We start from the raw sequence: 15,079 nt of genomic DNA, 5'->3' as shown, positions 1-15,079 counted from the left end.
CAGGAAATAAATACTTGGTGGAAGATAAGATTTTTACATAACTAAAGTTGGCAAAAGGTTGGAAAATTCAGTTTGCTTATAATAAATATACATGTTTTATTTTAATTTTTGTTAGAAAATGATATTATACTTCCAGCTGGAGATCTATTACCATGCAAGATTTGTGGAAGGACATTCTTTCCAGCAGCACTGGTGAGTAAAGTGATCATTGTTTCTATTTGCTTTTGGAATGGGTATATCAATCTGAGAACCCTGTGTTGATACCTCTGACATGGTCAGTGCCGCGAAGCATCTCAGTTTAAATTTTCAAAAGTTACTAATGATACTGAGTTCCTGTTTTTTGAGGGTGCCCAACTTGAAACACCTTAAAGGAACCTGATTTTCAGAGTTGCAGTGCCCAGCACTGTGTGAAAATCAGGCCTCTTTAAAGGCACTTATAATTACTACTCACTTCTGAAAATGTTATAGCAGTTTTGGATGATGACGCAGCACATGGTCATTTTAAGAACACTTTCACAGCTAATTTGACAAAAGGCAAAGAAGGTATCAAATCTGAGATTTCTAAAGATAGTTACAGCACTGGACCCAAGGTTTAAGAATCTGAAGTGCCGTCCAAAATCTGAGAAGGACGAGATGTGGAGCATGCTTTCAGAAGCCTTAAAAGGGCAACACGCTGCTGCAGAAACTACAGAACCCAAACCAACAAAAATGAAAACCAAACTTCTGTTAATAGTATCTGACTCAGATGATGAAAATGAGCATGCATTGGTCCGCTCTGCTTTGAATCATTATTGAGCAGAATGGTGGCTGAAGCATGAAGGAACGTATGAATCTTTAGCATGCAAATGTCTTGCGACGCTGGCTACAACAGTGCCATCCGAAAGCCTGTTTTCACTTTTGGGTGCCATTGTAAACAAGAAGTGGGCAGCATTATCTCCTGCAAACTTGTTTCTCTGAGTAATTGGCTGTAGTAGGACTGAGTGGACTTGTAGGCTCTAAAGTTTTACATTTTTTTATTTTTGAATGCAGGTTTTTTTTTTTTTTTTTTTTTGTACATTCTGCATTTGTAATTTCAACTTTCATGATAAAGAGATTGCACTACAGTACTTGTATTAGGTGAATTGAAAAATACTATTTCTTTTGTTTTTTACAGTGCAAATATTTGTAATACAAAATAAATGAGCACTTTACACTTTGTATTCTGTGTTGTAATTGAAATAAATATATTTGAAAATGTAGAAAGCATCAAAAATATTTAAATGGTATTGTATTATTGTTTAACAGTGCGATTAATTTTTTTAATCACACGATTTATCACAATATATTTTTTTTAATCACTTGACAGCCCTAGCTATTTTTTGTCTGGTGATTGAAATAACTGATAAGGAAGAATTTCATGTTGTTCTGTATCCAAATATAAATATTGCATGCAATAGATTTCTTTCCTCTTCTTCTTCTTACAGAAAAAGCATACACCCATTTGCCAAAAAACTGCTAGTAAGAGAAGGAAGACATTTGATTCCAGCAGACAGAGAGCAGAAGGAACTGATATTTCCACAGTAAAACCTCTAAAGCCACGGGTAGGTAGATAACCTCTGAATATTATCATTTTTGACAAAATACCATACATGGGCATGTATTATGTGGTTAATTCATTACTTATGTGCAAGGAATGCCCCTGCTGGTAATGGGTATCTGGTAAACATAGCTAAAACATGCAGTTAGATCAAGAGACCAGTAATAATTTTAAGGTCCACTATCTTTCAAAAAATTTAAATTAGATATAAAGTAGTAACCTGTGGCATTTAATAAGACATTGGCTTCTAAAATCATATCGGAATTGAAATATAGGAAGAAAAAGGTTGTAATCAGAATGACATAATTCTGAAATCTAATGGACCAGTACAAATGTTTTCAAGATTAGTATACTATTCAAAGTGCAGCAGCCTGTCCCAGTTTCCCTCTGGATGGCTACGATTGGACCCAACAACTGGGTCCCACATGTCTCTAAGCTAACTGGGTCTGGGCAGATTCTGGTCACTGTTCTAGGTTTGGGTCTGTAAGACACACTCTGAAGTTCAGACCCCTTGTCTGAACCCTTCCTTAAGATTCAGATACTCTGTAATGCAGTTGCCCCAGACTCTGGAACCAGTGCCTCAGAGTTCCACCTAAGTGTGGGCATAAACCTTTCAGGGATAAGATTACAGGAATGCAAGGAACACTGGCTTAGCCAGGTCACTTTTCTCTTAAAAAGCACTAGAAAATTACAAATCTTTGCAAAATAAAAAGTCCTGAGGTGCATCCCTGCTCTGATCCCCCCCTTCTACAAGTCCTGTCATTGTTTGAGGTTAGGCCACATCCCTCCTGACTTCTTAGTGGATGTCCCCTCTTAAATACAGTCTCTCTACTTTTGCCATGTTCTCTGCTGAGCAGCTGCAGATCTACTAGCCATGCTGATGCTCCTGTGTAGAAAATCCATTGTTTCATGGAGTTGGACCAGCAGTTGAGACACAATCAAAGTTGCTGGCCCTAGATTGCTCTTTGATGGCTTCTCCGTGACAGTCCTTGAACAAGATGACAAGCACCGTTCCTGGGCAGGGTACATCATAATAGACTTGCCTTGGGGAAAGTTATACATGTGTTTAGCACATAACACATAATAGAACAGGGGTGGCCAAACTTACTGGCCCTCCGAGCCGCATACAACAATCTTCAGAAGTTCGAAAGCTGGAGCACACCTGCCTGGAGCTGGGGCTTGTGGTTTCACCCCCACTCCTGCTGAAGCCCCGAGCCCCAGCATGTGCAGCCTGCAGGCCTGAAGCCGTGAAACCCTCCTCCCTTCTGGACAGAAGCTCCTGCCCTACCACACTCGTGCAAGGCAGAGACCCTGAGTTCCCTCCCTACCCCAGCTTGTAGGTGGAGAATGGGGGAGCAGAGAGGGCTTGCAAGCCACACTTTAATGGTAAAAGAGCCACAGTTTGGCCACCCTTGTGATAGAAGTTACAGTATAAAATGGAGTTCGTAGGTTGCTGCAGACATATACCACTATGTCACACTAAGCATTGGTTCTGGACTAGGGATCAGAGAGAAAAAAAGAGTATCAGAGATCAAGTTTTCAGGAAATAGCAATCATGTTGCTGATAAAATTATTTGCTCTTTATATTTCTGAAACAAAATCTTTTGCCATCCTTGTGCTGAGACTGAATATCCAAGTCTCTCTCTTTTTTGTCTAAGGTGTCAGCCATACTCTTCTTTGCAAACCCTGAGAGCTATTTGTCTTCCTTAGCTTTAGGGTCAGTTGGGATTTTAAATATAATGGTATTAAATATTGCATAATAAAATCAGAAATGTATTTATTGTAAAATGAAAGAACCCAAAAGCTATAATGTTTTTTTTCTGTTGGCTTCTTAGCCAGAACCCCCCAAAAAACAGTCCAACTGGAGACGAAAGCATGAGGAGTTTATAGCAACTATACGAGCAGCCAAAGGACTAGATCAAACTCTCAAAGAGGGTGGAAAACTTCCTCCCCCTCCTCCACCTTCATATGATCCAGGTATGTGAAATTGTGAAGTGCTGAAGGTGTTTGTAAATAATTTTGATATATTGTATGTGTTGAATTGATAAGGAACGTATTGGAATAAAATGTTAATGAATGCGTACAGAGAACTGTCATCTGATAACAGCTAAGCAGCTGATGAGTTGTGGTTACTTATTCTGACTGGCTAAGAATTGTTTACTTCCTATTATTTTTGTTATCCCATTTTCTCTGACTTTTCTTTTCACTTTTAACACATGTGTCATGTCAAAGTGTTATTGAACAATCCGGCAGTTGGCTAAGGAGCTGAAGGAAATAGATAACTTTTATGAGATTAGTCAGGTTTTTGTTTCCTTTCTTTGGAAAAGAAAATCTTCCTTTAAGAAGCAGGCCCCCCTACAAAATATAAGAATCATGCTGAGGATCATACATAGATCTCATGCTGTTATACCTTTTTTTTTTCTCTCTGATAGCTGCCTATAGTCAAGTGAAGACTTCACATAAAATTTATCTGATAATATATGTGTATGTCCCAAGATTTGAACTGATATGTTATACTCTTCTGGACTACTGTGCCAAATTTAAAGTCAAGAAAATTTTAATTATCATTATGGATAATGTACATCTGGTTTGAAATTGAGGTCATGCAGAATATCACTGGCATAGTCCTGTACTAGTGTTTTGTTGTGGTCCTTCCAGCAAGCCAGTGAACAATAGCCTGATGGGGCTGAAAAAGCATCTTTATTGGAGCTATTTATTTGTATCTGCATCAAATCTGGGGTGTGCTTTGCTGCATATGTTTATGTCCACTTGTTTTGATTAAGTCACATGTCGAAAACCCACATTCAACCACTGCAATGCTACAAGACAATGAGAACTGTATTTCTCCTAGCCAGATGGCTTGTTCGTTAAAAACTTCAAAAAACAAACCGACCAATTACAGTTTGGAAAGGATACAAACCCTGATGCTTAAGGACTTAAGCTAACCTCTAAGGTTCTGATTTAAAGCCCATTGAAGTAAATGGAAAGACTTCTGTTGGGTTTCAGATCATGCCCCCTCTGAGGAGATTGGGAAGAATTCTTCCCTGTGAGCAGTTTCTTCTATAATTACTCATTCAGAATTTCTGGCTCCATCTGTACTGGCCAATATTGGAGACAGGACACTGGGCTAAATGAAGTACTAGTTTAATCCAGTATGGTGAATCTTATGGTTCACAGCTTGGGCACTGCCATCATTTATTGTTGATTTGATGGCATTTGTGTAATTTTAAAGGTAACCACCAGTGCAGGACACTCTCCTTTCCTTCCTCACTCAGCACTTATGTGAAGAGGCCTACCAGCCTGTTAAGTTGTATGTTGCTATACTGGACTAATCTCTTTTTATTACCATTCCTCTGTGTAAGGTCAAAACATGGAAGCTATGTGAACATTGACTACTGTAGCCTGTTGAGTCTGCCATCCATATCTTAAAGGGTAGTTTCAGACATGCTGAATGTTTTGCAGCTTTACCTCTAAAGACCCAAGTATATTTGCTCCTTGAAATTTACTATCTCTCAGGAAACATATTTGAACATAGAAGCCAGGATTGTCTTTCATTGTTATAAATTTTAGCGTAGCTCTTCCTAGCTTTTGCAAAGCTAACAAAAGTTGTTTTTGTAAAGTAAGAGAGACTGTAGTCACAATGGTGATTAAGTTCATTCTGAATTACAACGCCCCCACAAATTAGCCTGTTTAAGAATGCCTCTAACGTGAGCTACATTTTCCCCTTGATTCAGTTTCCCCTGTTCCGTATGTGACCTCATTCTTTGGTATTGCCTTCAATATGCACGGTGGATTATTCACTTGCCTGAAAACTATCAGTGAAAACTTGAAATTGCAGTTGTTATCTTTTGGGACTTAAGTAGTAAAGTTTTTGAAAATGTATTTCAAACCCCAACCATAACTAAGGGCCTTCAAATGCAAAGGGACGTAGTGGCTGCAAGGCAGCTGTAGACATGATATATCTTGAATTTTAATTAGGCTTTTGACACAATTCTGTAGGACGGTGTTTCCCAAACTTGGGACACTGCTTGTTCAGAGAAAGACCCTGGCGGGCCAGGCCGGTTTGTTTACCTGCTGTGTCTGCAGGTTTGGCCGATCGCGGCTCCCACTGGCCACAGTTCGCCACTGCAGGCCAGTGGGGGCTGCGGGAAGCGGCACAGGCCGAGGGACGTACCAGCCACCATTTCCCTCAGCCTCCATTGACCTGCAGCTGCGAACCGCGGCCAGTCGGAGCCGCGATAGGCCGAACCTACTGACGCAGCAGGTAAACAAACCGGCCCAGCCCGCCATGGGCTTTCCCTGAACAAGCGGTGTCCCAAGTTTGGGAAACACTGCTGTAGACATTCTGATAAGCAAACTAGAGAAATATAATCTAGAAGAAATTACTGTAAGGTGCGTGCATAACTGCCTGAAAAACCAGTCATTGTTCATGTCCCCTTTTTCAAATTAAGGTGCTTTTTGTTTTGTTTTAAGATTACATTCAATGCCCATATTGCCAGAGAAGATTTAATGAAAATGCAGCTGACAGGCACATCAATTTCTGCAAGGAACAGGCAGCACGTATTAGTAATAAAGGAAAATTGTCTGCTGATGCAAAAGGGAAGCTGCCTGCTCGAACACAGGTGAATTATAATACTTTCTTTGACTGGTGATTTATTTTATGACTTTGTGATTGTTAAGCCAAGTCAGTTAATCATTTTAGGTGTATCACAAAATGCTTTATAGAGTTAAGTAATACAAGTCCAGAATAACATAGCTGTGGGAGAGAGAAATCAAGAGGCGTAGACAAGGGAAAAGTTTGGGTTTTTGGATGAGATACAGGAAGACTTTCCCAGATGATAGGAGTCAGAGAAAAGAAAGCTGTATCATAAATATAGGTGGAGATTATGGGAAATGGCAGAGAAGTAGCTCTCCAGACTTCTGCATAAACAAATTTCTGAAGGTTCGTGGAAGCATTAGGATGATGAGTACAGAGAGGCAAGGTTTGTAAACTAGGTTGAAACAAGTTCATAGAACATCATAAAAACAAGAAATGCAATTTTAACTGGATTCTGAAACAACTGAGGAGCAAGTGAAGGTACTAGACTATGACGGTTGTGGCTCTGCTTCATGGGACATATGAGACGTTGGATAGCAGTATTTTGTATATCCATTGTCTGAATAGCTACTTGAGCAGACTACTGAGATGGGAGTTGCACTTAGTTATTGGGAGGAGATGGAAGACCTACAATAAGATTACATTCAGTGCCCACAGACACACAGTTAGAAAAGTAACTTACATATACATGGTTGTCTAGATGATGATAGGCAGATTTCTGGACATGAGAGATATAGGCGGAGAAGGAAAATGCTAATGGTCAAGAATGATGCTAGGTTTACAGTACAGGAAGCAAATGGGAGATCGGAGTGTATGTATTATGTCTTGTTCTTTCTATAGTACCTTCACCATAGGGGCTAGGTGCTTTAAGTTCAGAGGGTGAAATACAAAACAAACACAAACTAAAACAGTTAGTAAAAAGCTAAATAAAATTAGTTAATCTTGCATTATGTCCTGAAGGTGACTAGGCTCCAAGTCTGTGCAGAAACTGGTCCACCATCCAGTTGTGTGAATGGAGTTTGGAACAAAGAAAAGAGGCTACTTTCCTGAGCACTCTCCTAAGAGAGGAAAATTTTAGTTGTGGCATGATAATATTAGGGGTTATTAAAAGAGATGAGCAGTGGGAGATATTGGGGTGTGGGGAGAGATACAATGGGATACAATTTAAAAGTTTCTACCAGTTAGAATTGTTTTTAATCTTTTCTACAGTATTTTACATTAAATGGATAGGAAATGTCTTTCAAACCAGTAGAAACAATTTCTTCAACCACTGTTCCAGAAGCAATGCTGACTGATGATAATTTCAGGAACTGGGATGGGAAGACAGGCTAACAATCTTTCATGTTACATTTAATTACTTGATTAAACAGCTAAATAATTAATTATGTTGTAGTTGAGTTTTATGTCCATTGTTACAGTACAAGCCTGCTACAGTTAAAAAGGCACCTTCTGCAGGATCAACACCATCCTCATCACGCTTACCACAGCCAACTAGTGTTAGCAAAACTGTTGTAGGTATGAACTGGTATTTTGAATTATGCAATTACTTTCTAAATAACTAATTTCAAACTATGAAATCAAGATCGTATAATTTTAGTAGCTGTAGAGTTCTACAAGTGGTGCACACAGAGAAAGACAGGACATAAAAGCTTCTTATGGGGAACTCATAGAACTCAAACAGTAGCACATGAGTGAATTAAATGGCGACTGGCTTTTACTTGCATACTTCTTCCAGTTGCTTTTACTAGTTTTTTGTAATCTCAGGCCTTTGGCTACATTTGTGATGAGCACATATTATGATGTTCATTTGTAAAGTTATTTACGCAACAAAACATCAGTTAAAGTAAAGATTTAGTAAATGTCCTAAAATAGGGATTTCAGTCTCAGTTCATCAAGACGCTTTAGCACATGTGTATCTTTAATCATAGTTTTAGTGAGGTCACTGGGACTGCTTTCATGCTAAATTACACATGTGGTTAAGTACTTTGTTTAACTGGGACCTCTGTGAACTGATCAGATTTGAAGTCAGATTTTTCTTTTAGTTGGTAAATTCTCTAATAAATTTGTACACTGCATATACTACTAAAGAATTAAAAAATATGTATAGTAAAGCAAAGTCTATAAACATTGGGCCCTATTCTAGTCGCAAATAGGCACCTATCATTTTTATCTGTGAAATTCATTATTGCAGTTATGCAGGCCCTATGCATTATAGAATTTTCTTTAAAATGCAGAACACACCAACCAATGCCCCATATTTTAGAATACAATAGACCTTATTGTCTCAGTGTGCTTCTGTGAATTTTCTGGGTAACGATTAGTACTTTTGCTAATGCCGTTATATATTCAGAAATTATTTTTAAGTAGTAGTGTAATGATTCCAAAGTGGGCAGTGCATGATATCATACAAGAATACTATTTTTGCATCTAGGAGCAAAATCTAATATTAGCTTCTTTATATCGTAAGGTACACCTACGAGTAAAGTGTTATCTACAGGTGGGCCTTCTGGAAGCAAAATTCAGACCTTATCTCCAGCTCATAAAAATTCAGTGAGCATGACAAGCCCACAAGCAGGGTAAGTCCACATTAATTTTGTAGTTAACGTTTGATTTGTCCCTGATGATAATTTTGAAAATGTTAGTTGTTCACTGTGCTATTGATATAATTTAAACTAATTACTATTCTTTCTATTAATGGTAGAGATGAAATGGGCCAATTTCATCCCTGATTTAACTCTGTTGACTTTTCTGTGTATGAACCAAAGATGAATTTGGTGTGGTATGTTTACATAGCACGCTATGATTACAGTTTAGGAAGTGGTAAGTTTAAGGGCCATCAAGCTTGACAAATGCCTCCTTGACTACGTAAACAAAAGGATATGATGTTGAGAAGGCTTAGCCCCCTATGGATCAGCTCAGTTCCCAGCCATTTCCATAGCTCCATCCTCCTGACCTACCTCAATCCAGCTTCTCCTCCCCCATTCTGTGGCAGCCTTTCCTAGTTCTTCCCTCCTCCAGCAGCTAGCTTCATGGGCTCACTGTTCCCCAGAGTGCTCCTGTCACAGCCTCATGCAGTTCAAGAAACAGGGTAGGTGTTTTTTTGTGTATGCCTTAAAGGGAAGGATAAGCATGTACTGTGAGGAACATGATGGGGGAAGCATGAAGGGATGTGTGCAAGAAAGAGATGGGAGGTAAAGACAAAGAGATAAGTAGGGATACAGGAAAGGGTAAGAAAATAAATGAGAATTAGAAAGTTGAAAACAGAAATATTGAAGAGAAGAGGAGAAAGAAATAAGGAAATAGAAGGAGAAAAAGAAAAGGAAGAAATGATGCCGACCTGTAAAGTTAGAAATTGTTGCTTTTATATTATTATTATTTGTATTATCATAGTGCTTAAGAGCCCCAGTCATGGACCAGGACCACATCGTGCTTTGCACTGTAGAAACACAGAACAAAAAGACGGATTCCATCCTAAAGAGCTTACAGTCTAAGAGATAAGACGAGACAGTTGGATACAGACAGACAGAGGAGTACCAAGAAATACTGAGACCATATTGGTCAGCATGATAGGCAGTGGTATCCGCACACTAGTGGTCTAACTGTTGCCAAGTTTTTTTTGTAGGCATCATGGAAAAGGAGGGTTTTGAAGGAGGATGGGTAACATGGGAGAAAGCACGAAGGTGCTTCTTTGAAAACTTAACGAGTGGGAAGTGAAGGCTGGTATCATAGACATTTTGATAGTAAACGAGAGATGACATACTCAGAGTAGTTGTCAATGGTTTGCTGTCAAAATGGGAGGGCATATCTAATGGAGTCCTGCAGGATCAGTCCTTGGTCTGGTACTAGTCATTTTAATTTTAATTAGTGACTTGGATAATGGAGTGGAGGGTATGCTTATAAAATACGCAGATAACACTAAGTTAGGAAGGATTACAAGCACTTTGGAGGACAGGATTAGAATTCAAAAAGACCCTGACAAATTTGAAAATTGGTCTGAATTCAAGATAAAATTCAGTAAAAGACAAGTGTAAAATACTTCACTTAGGAATTAAAAATCAAATGCACAACTACAACATCTGGGAATAACTGGCTAAGTGGTTTCAGAGTAACAGCCGTGTTAGTCTGTATTCGCAAAAAGAAAAGGAGGACTTGTGGCACCTTAGAGACTAACCAATTTATTTGAGCATGAGCTTTCGTGAGCTACAGCTCACTTCATCGGATGCATACTGTGGAAATCGCAGAAGACATTATATACACAGACACCATGAAACAATACCTCCTCCCACCCCACTCTCCTGCTGGTAATAGCTTATCTAAAGTGATCATCAAGTTGGGCCATTTCCAGCACAAATCCAGGTTTTCTCACCCTCCGCCCTCCCACAAACAAACTCACTCTCTTGCTGGTAATAGCCCATCCAAAATGACCACTGTCTTCACAATGCGTATGATAATCAAGGTGGGCCATTTCCTGCAGAAATCCAGGTTCTCTCACCCCCTCACCCCCCTCCAAAAACCACACACACAAACTCACTCTCCTGCTGGTAATAGCCTATCCAAAGTGACCACTCTCTTTACAACCTGCATGAAAATCAAAGTGGGCCATTTCCAGCACAAATCCAGGTTTTCTCACTCCCCCACCCCACTCTCACCCAGCAGGAGAGTGAGTTTGTGTGAGTATGGGGGTGGGGGAGTGAGAAAACCTGGATTTGTGCTGGAAATGGCCCACTTTGATTTTCATGCAGGTTGTAAAGAGAGTGGTCACTTTGGATAGGCTATTACCAGCAGGAGAGTGAGTTTGTGTGTGTGGTTTTTGGAGGGGGGTGAGGGGGTGAGAGAACCTGGATTTCTGCAGGAAATGGCCCACCTTGATTATCATATGCATTGTGAAGACAGTGGTCATTTTGGATGGGCTGTTACCAGCAAGAGAGTGAGTTTGTTTGTGGGAGGGCGGAGGGTGAGAAAACCTGGATTTATGCTGGAAATGGCCCAACTTGATGATCACTTTAGATAAGCTATTACCAGCAGGAGAGTGGGGTGGGAGGAGGTATTGTTTCATGGTGTCTGTGTATATAATGTCTTCTGCGATTTCCACAGTATGCATCCGATGAAGTGAGCTGTAGCTCACGAAAGCTCATGCTCAAATAAATTGGTTAGTCTCTAAGGTGCCACAAGTCCTCCTTGGCTAAGTGGTAGTACTGCTGAAAAGGATCTGGGGGTTACAGTGGATCACATATTGAATATAAATCAACAATGTGATTCATCTGCAAAAAAGGCTATCATTCTGGGGTGTATTAACAGGAGTGTCATATGAAAACATGGGAGGTTAACTGTCTCACTCTGCTCAATGCTGGCGAGGCCTCAGCTGGAGTACTGTGTCCAGTTCTAGGCACAGCAGTTTAGGAAAGATGTGGACAAATGGGGAGAGCAACAAAAATGATAAAAGGTTTAGGAAATGTGACCTATGAGGAAAGGTTAAAAAAACTGGCCATGTTTAGTCTTGAGAAAAGAAGACTGAAGGGTGACCTGATAACAGTTTTTAAATGTGTTAAGGGCTGTTATAAATCAATCAATCAATTGTTCTGCATAGCCACTGAAGGTAGGACAAGAAGTAGTTGGCTTAATCTGCAGCAAGGGAGATTTAAGTTAAATGTTAGGAAAAACTTTCTAACTATAAGGGTAATTAAACCCTGCAACAGGCTTCCAAGGGAGGTTGTGGAATCGCCATTATTGGAGGCTTTTAAAAACAGGTTGGACAAACACCTGTTCGGGATGGTCTAGGTTTACTTGGTCCTCCCACAGTGCAGGAAGATGGACTTGATGATGTCTTAAGGTCCCTTCCAATAGTACATTTCTATGATTTTATGACAATAAGTAGGGTGGTGATAGGCCATGTAGGGACCAGGAAGTAAAAATAAGTAGCTTATGTCTGATGTGATGGAGAGAGGATGTCATTGAGGAGATTCATATAGAGGGTTGGCATTGTCGAAGCAATGGGTGAGGAGAATCATCTTTGCAGTAGCAATCTGAATGGATATGAACAACGCAAAGTTGGATTTGTCAGGGCCTGAGAAAAAGGTGTTTGTTGTAGTGATCAAGAAATGAAATGATGCGAGCCTGATTGAGAGTTTTAGCTGTGTGGATGGATAAGAAAGGCAGTCTCTGAAAGATGTTATGCAGAAAGAATCAAGAAGACTTTGACATAGTGTATATGTGATGACCTAGAGTGAGAGGTCCAAGTCGAAGGTGACACCCAGGTTATGGGTCTGAGTAACATGCAGGAAGTGGTGTTGTCCACAGTGATCGTGAAAGTAGGTAGCGAGGAGAACTTAGGATAGGGGTGGGAATATTGGGAGCTCTGTTTTAGCCAAGTTGAGTTTGAACTGATGGCTAGACATCCATGAGGAGATGTCAAAGAGAGAGAGGCTGAGATTTTAGTTTAGACAGAAGGAGACAAGTCTGAATTAGAGAAGTAGATCTTTGAGTTTTCAGCATAGATGGTAGTTGAATTTATGTTTGCAGATGAGATTACCCAGAGATAAGATATAGAGGGAGAAGAGATGGGGACCAAGGACAGAAGTGTGTGGAACCCCCACAGAAAGTTTGACAGTGGATGATGACGATCCTCCAGAGGACTGAAGGAGTAATTAGAGAGATAGAACAAGAACCAGAGTTACAGAAGCCAAATGTGTCAAAAGCAACTGACAGGTCAAGGAGAATGGGATGGAGTACTGGTTCTGAACTTCAGCTAGGAAAAGGTCATTAGAAACTGTGACTAGAGCAGTTTCAATGGAGTGGAAGGGGTGAATGCCAGATTGGAGAGGGTCTAGTATGGAGGAGAGGAACTCCAGACAAGGATTGAAAACAGTGCACTCAGTGAGCTTAGAGGTGAAAGGGACATGAGGTGGTGGTTAGAAAAGCAAGTGTGGTTAAGGTTTCTGTTCTTTTTTTTTTTTTTTTTTTTTTTTTAAGAAGGAAAAATTCTACAGCATGTTTGTATTGTGAGGGGAAACAGCCGAATGGGGTTGTGATGGGAGAGAGGGGCAAAATAGTTAAGGGTAGAGAAGAGTGAAGCATGGAAAGAATCAACAGCCATGGAAGAGGTGGGGAGAGAAAGCGGAGAGGAGGGGACTGAGAGCAGACAACGAGCCATCCGTGCTGAAGGACTGGAAGTCATGGAAAGGCTGACTGACAGGACCTGAGAGTAAGGGTTGGTGTGGGAGGAACACTGCTGAAAGAGACCAGGTGATCAGTTTGGAGAGGGGGAACTCAACAACAGAGAGATCAGAGAGAGAGCGAGAGAGTGCACCATGGTTGGTAAAAACCAAGCCAAGTGAATGGCCTTCTTGGGGACTGGAAGAGTTGATCCACGGCTGCAGGTGGAATGAAAAGGTTGAGGGAACAGCCATGGGCTTGGGAGGGTGAGGAAATGTACAGCTAAGGGGTCAGGTGGGCCATTAACATGGAAGTTGAAGTCACTGAGGATGAATGTGGGAGATTGTGAGGAGGAGAGAGAGCCAGGAGTTGAAATTAGGGAGAGAGGCTGAACATAAGAATGGCCATACTGGGTCAGACCAAAGGTCCATCTAGCCCAGTTTCCTGTCTTCCGACAATGGCCAATGCCAGGTGCCCCAGAGAGAATGAACAGAACAGGTAATCATCAAGTGATCCATTCTCTGTCGCCCATTCCCAGCTGATGAGAAGGAGTTTGGTGGGTGATAGATGATGGCAGCATAGAGGAAGGAGAGAAGAGGAGCCAGAGAAGTGATGTTCAGAAGAGGAAAACGAGTGGGAAAGGGGAGGAGGAGAGTGTTGGAAGTGCAGAAATGGGAGAGGAGAAACCTAGTACTCCCTCCCCCCCCCCCTCAGTCTGATCCACATCAGGGAGTGTGTAAAGAGGAGAGGGCAGCTGCAGAGGCAGTACCAGTCAAAGGGATACAGGCCCCTGTGAGAGCCAGGAGCTGAAAGGAACAAGATATAAAGAGGTGGTGGATAGCTGTGATTATTTTAGAGGTGGAGTGGGCATTCCTGAGAGAGCAAGAAAAGGGGACCAGTGAATGGGGATCAAGGGGCCTAAGTGTGAGGTTAGGAATGGTGGAATGAGGGGGTCACACATAGTGCCAGGAATGAGTGTGGGAGATGGAGTGATGGCCAGGGTTGGGGCAAATGTCACCAGAGGTGAGGAGGAGGATGCAGATGTAGGACCTGAATTTGTAGTGGTGGGAGGCAGGAAGGAGTTTGGGATGGAGAGGGGAATAAGAGTAGCCAGAGGTGGTGGGAACTGTAAAGGAGGGTGGGTAACCAGAGAGGGGAGATGGAGCCAGTGTGGCGAGGGAGGAGGAGGATAGATGCTATGATGCAGAAAAGTGGTATGGTGAGTGGCAGATGGACAAGATTACAAAATAGAAACACCCACAGACGGTATGATCTCAGCCTGGCTCTGAGTCCCTCTGTTTGCAATGGTCCTCTGCTATGGGCAGAGCTTTCCAAGTATAGGCTCTCTTGGTGATGAGGGAACAGGTCCAGGCAGTGATAGAGTGGCTATGATGGCTCCTGACTCAGCACTAAGCCCAAGCTGTCCGTCAAGAGGTCCCCTGCTGTGGGCAGAGCTCCCCAGTCAGTCTCTATTGGTAAGGTGACCAGATGTCCCAATTTTATAGGGACAGTCCTGATATTTGGGGCTTTTTTTTATATGGGCTCCTATTACCCCCCAACCCCGTCCTGATTTTTCACACTTGCTATCTGGTCACCCTGTCTATTGGTGACGAGGGGGTAGGTCTGACTCTTCCCTCTTCAGAATTCCCAGTTGAACTAATTTCCCAGTTCATTTGCTCACTGAGCATGTTTCCTTCAATCTGTCTCTGCTTTAGGAAATGTAATGGGGAAAGGAAGAAAATAAAGGAAAACAT

General features: G+C 41.3%; 1 protein-coding gene across 2 annotated transcripts in view; it reads left to right on the top strand.

The window, feature by feature from the left end:
- ZC2HC1A (zinc finger C2HC-type containing 1A) overlaps nt 1–15,079 on the top strand; it is a 60,148-nt gene that overhangs the window by 29,182 nt on the left and 15,887 nt on the right. For both annotated transcript variants that reach the window (XM_037892399.2, XM_037892398.2), the window contains exons 2-7: nt 116–192; nt 1,464–1,580; nt 3,412–3,553; nt 6,050–6,198; nt 7,592–7,688; nt 8,641–8,749. In XM_037892399.2, coding sequence (XP_037748327.1) covers nt 116–192; nt 1,464–1,580; nt 3,412–3,553; nt 6,050–6,198; nt 7,592–7,688; nt 8,641–8,749 — 691 coding nt within the window. The remainder of the gene's footprint in view (nt 1–115; nt 193–1,463; nt 1,581–3,411; nt 3,554–6,049; nt 6,199–7,591; nt 7,689–8,640; nt 8,750–15,079) is intronic.

This window comes from Chelonia mydas, chromosome 2 (assembly GCF_015237465.2).
Source record: "Chelonia mydas isolate rCheMyd1 chromosome 2, rCheMyd1.pri.v2, whole genome shotgun sequence".
In the NCBI taxonomy this organism is placed as follows: domain Eukaryota; kingdom Metazoa; phylum Chordata; order Testudines; family Cheloniidae; genus Chelonia; species Chelonia mydas.
This window is presented reverse-complemented; position numbering and strand designations above follow the sequence as displayed.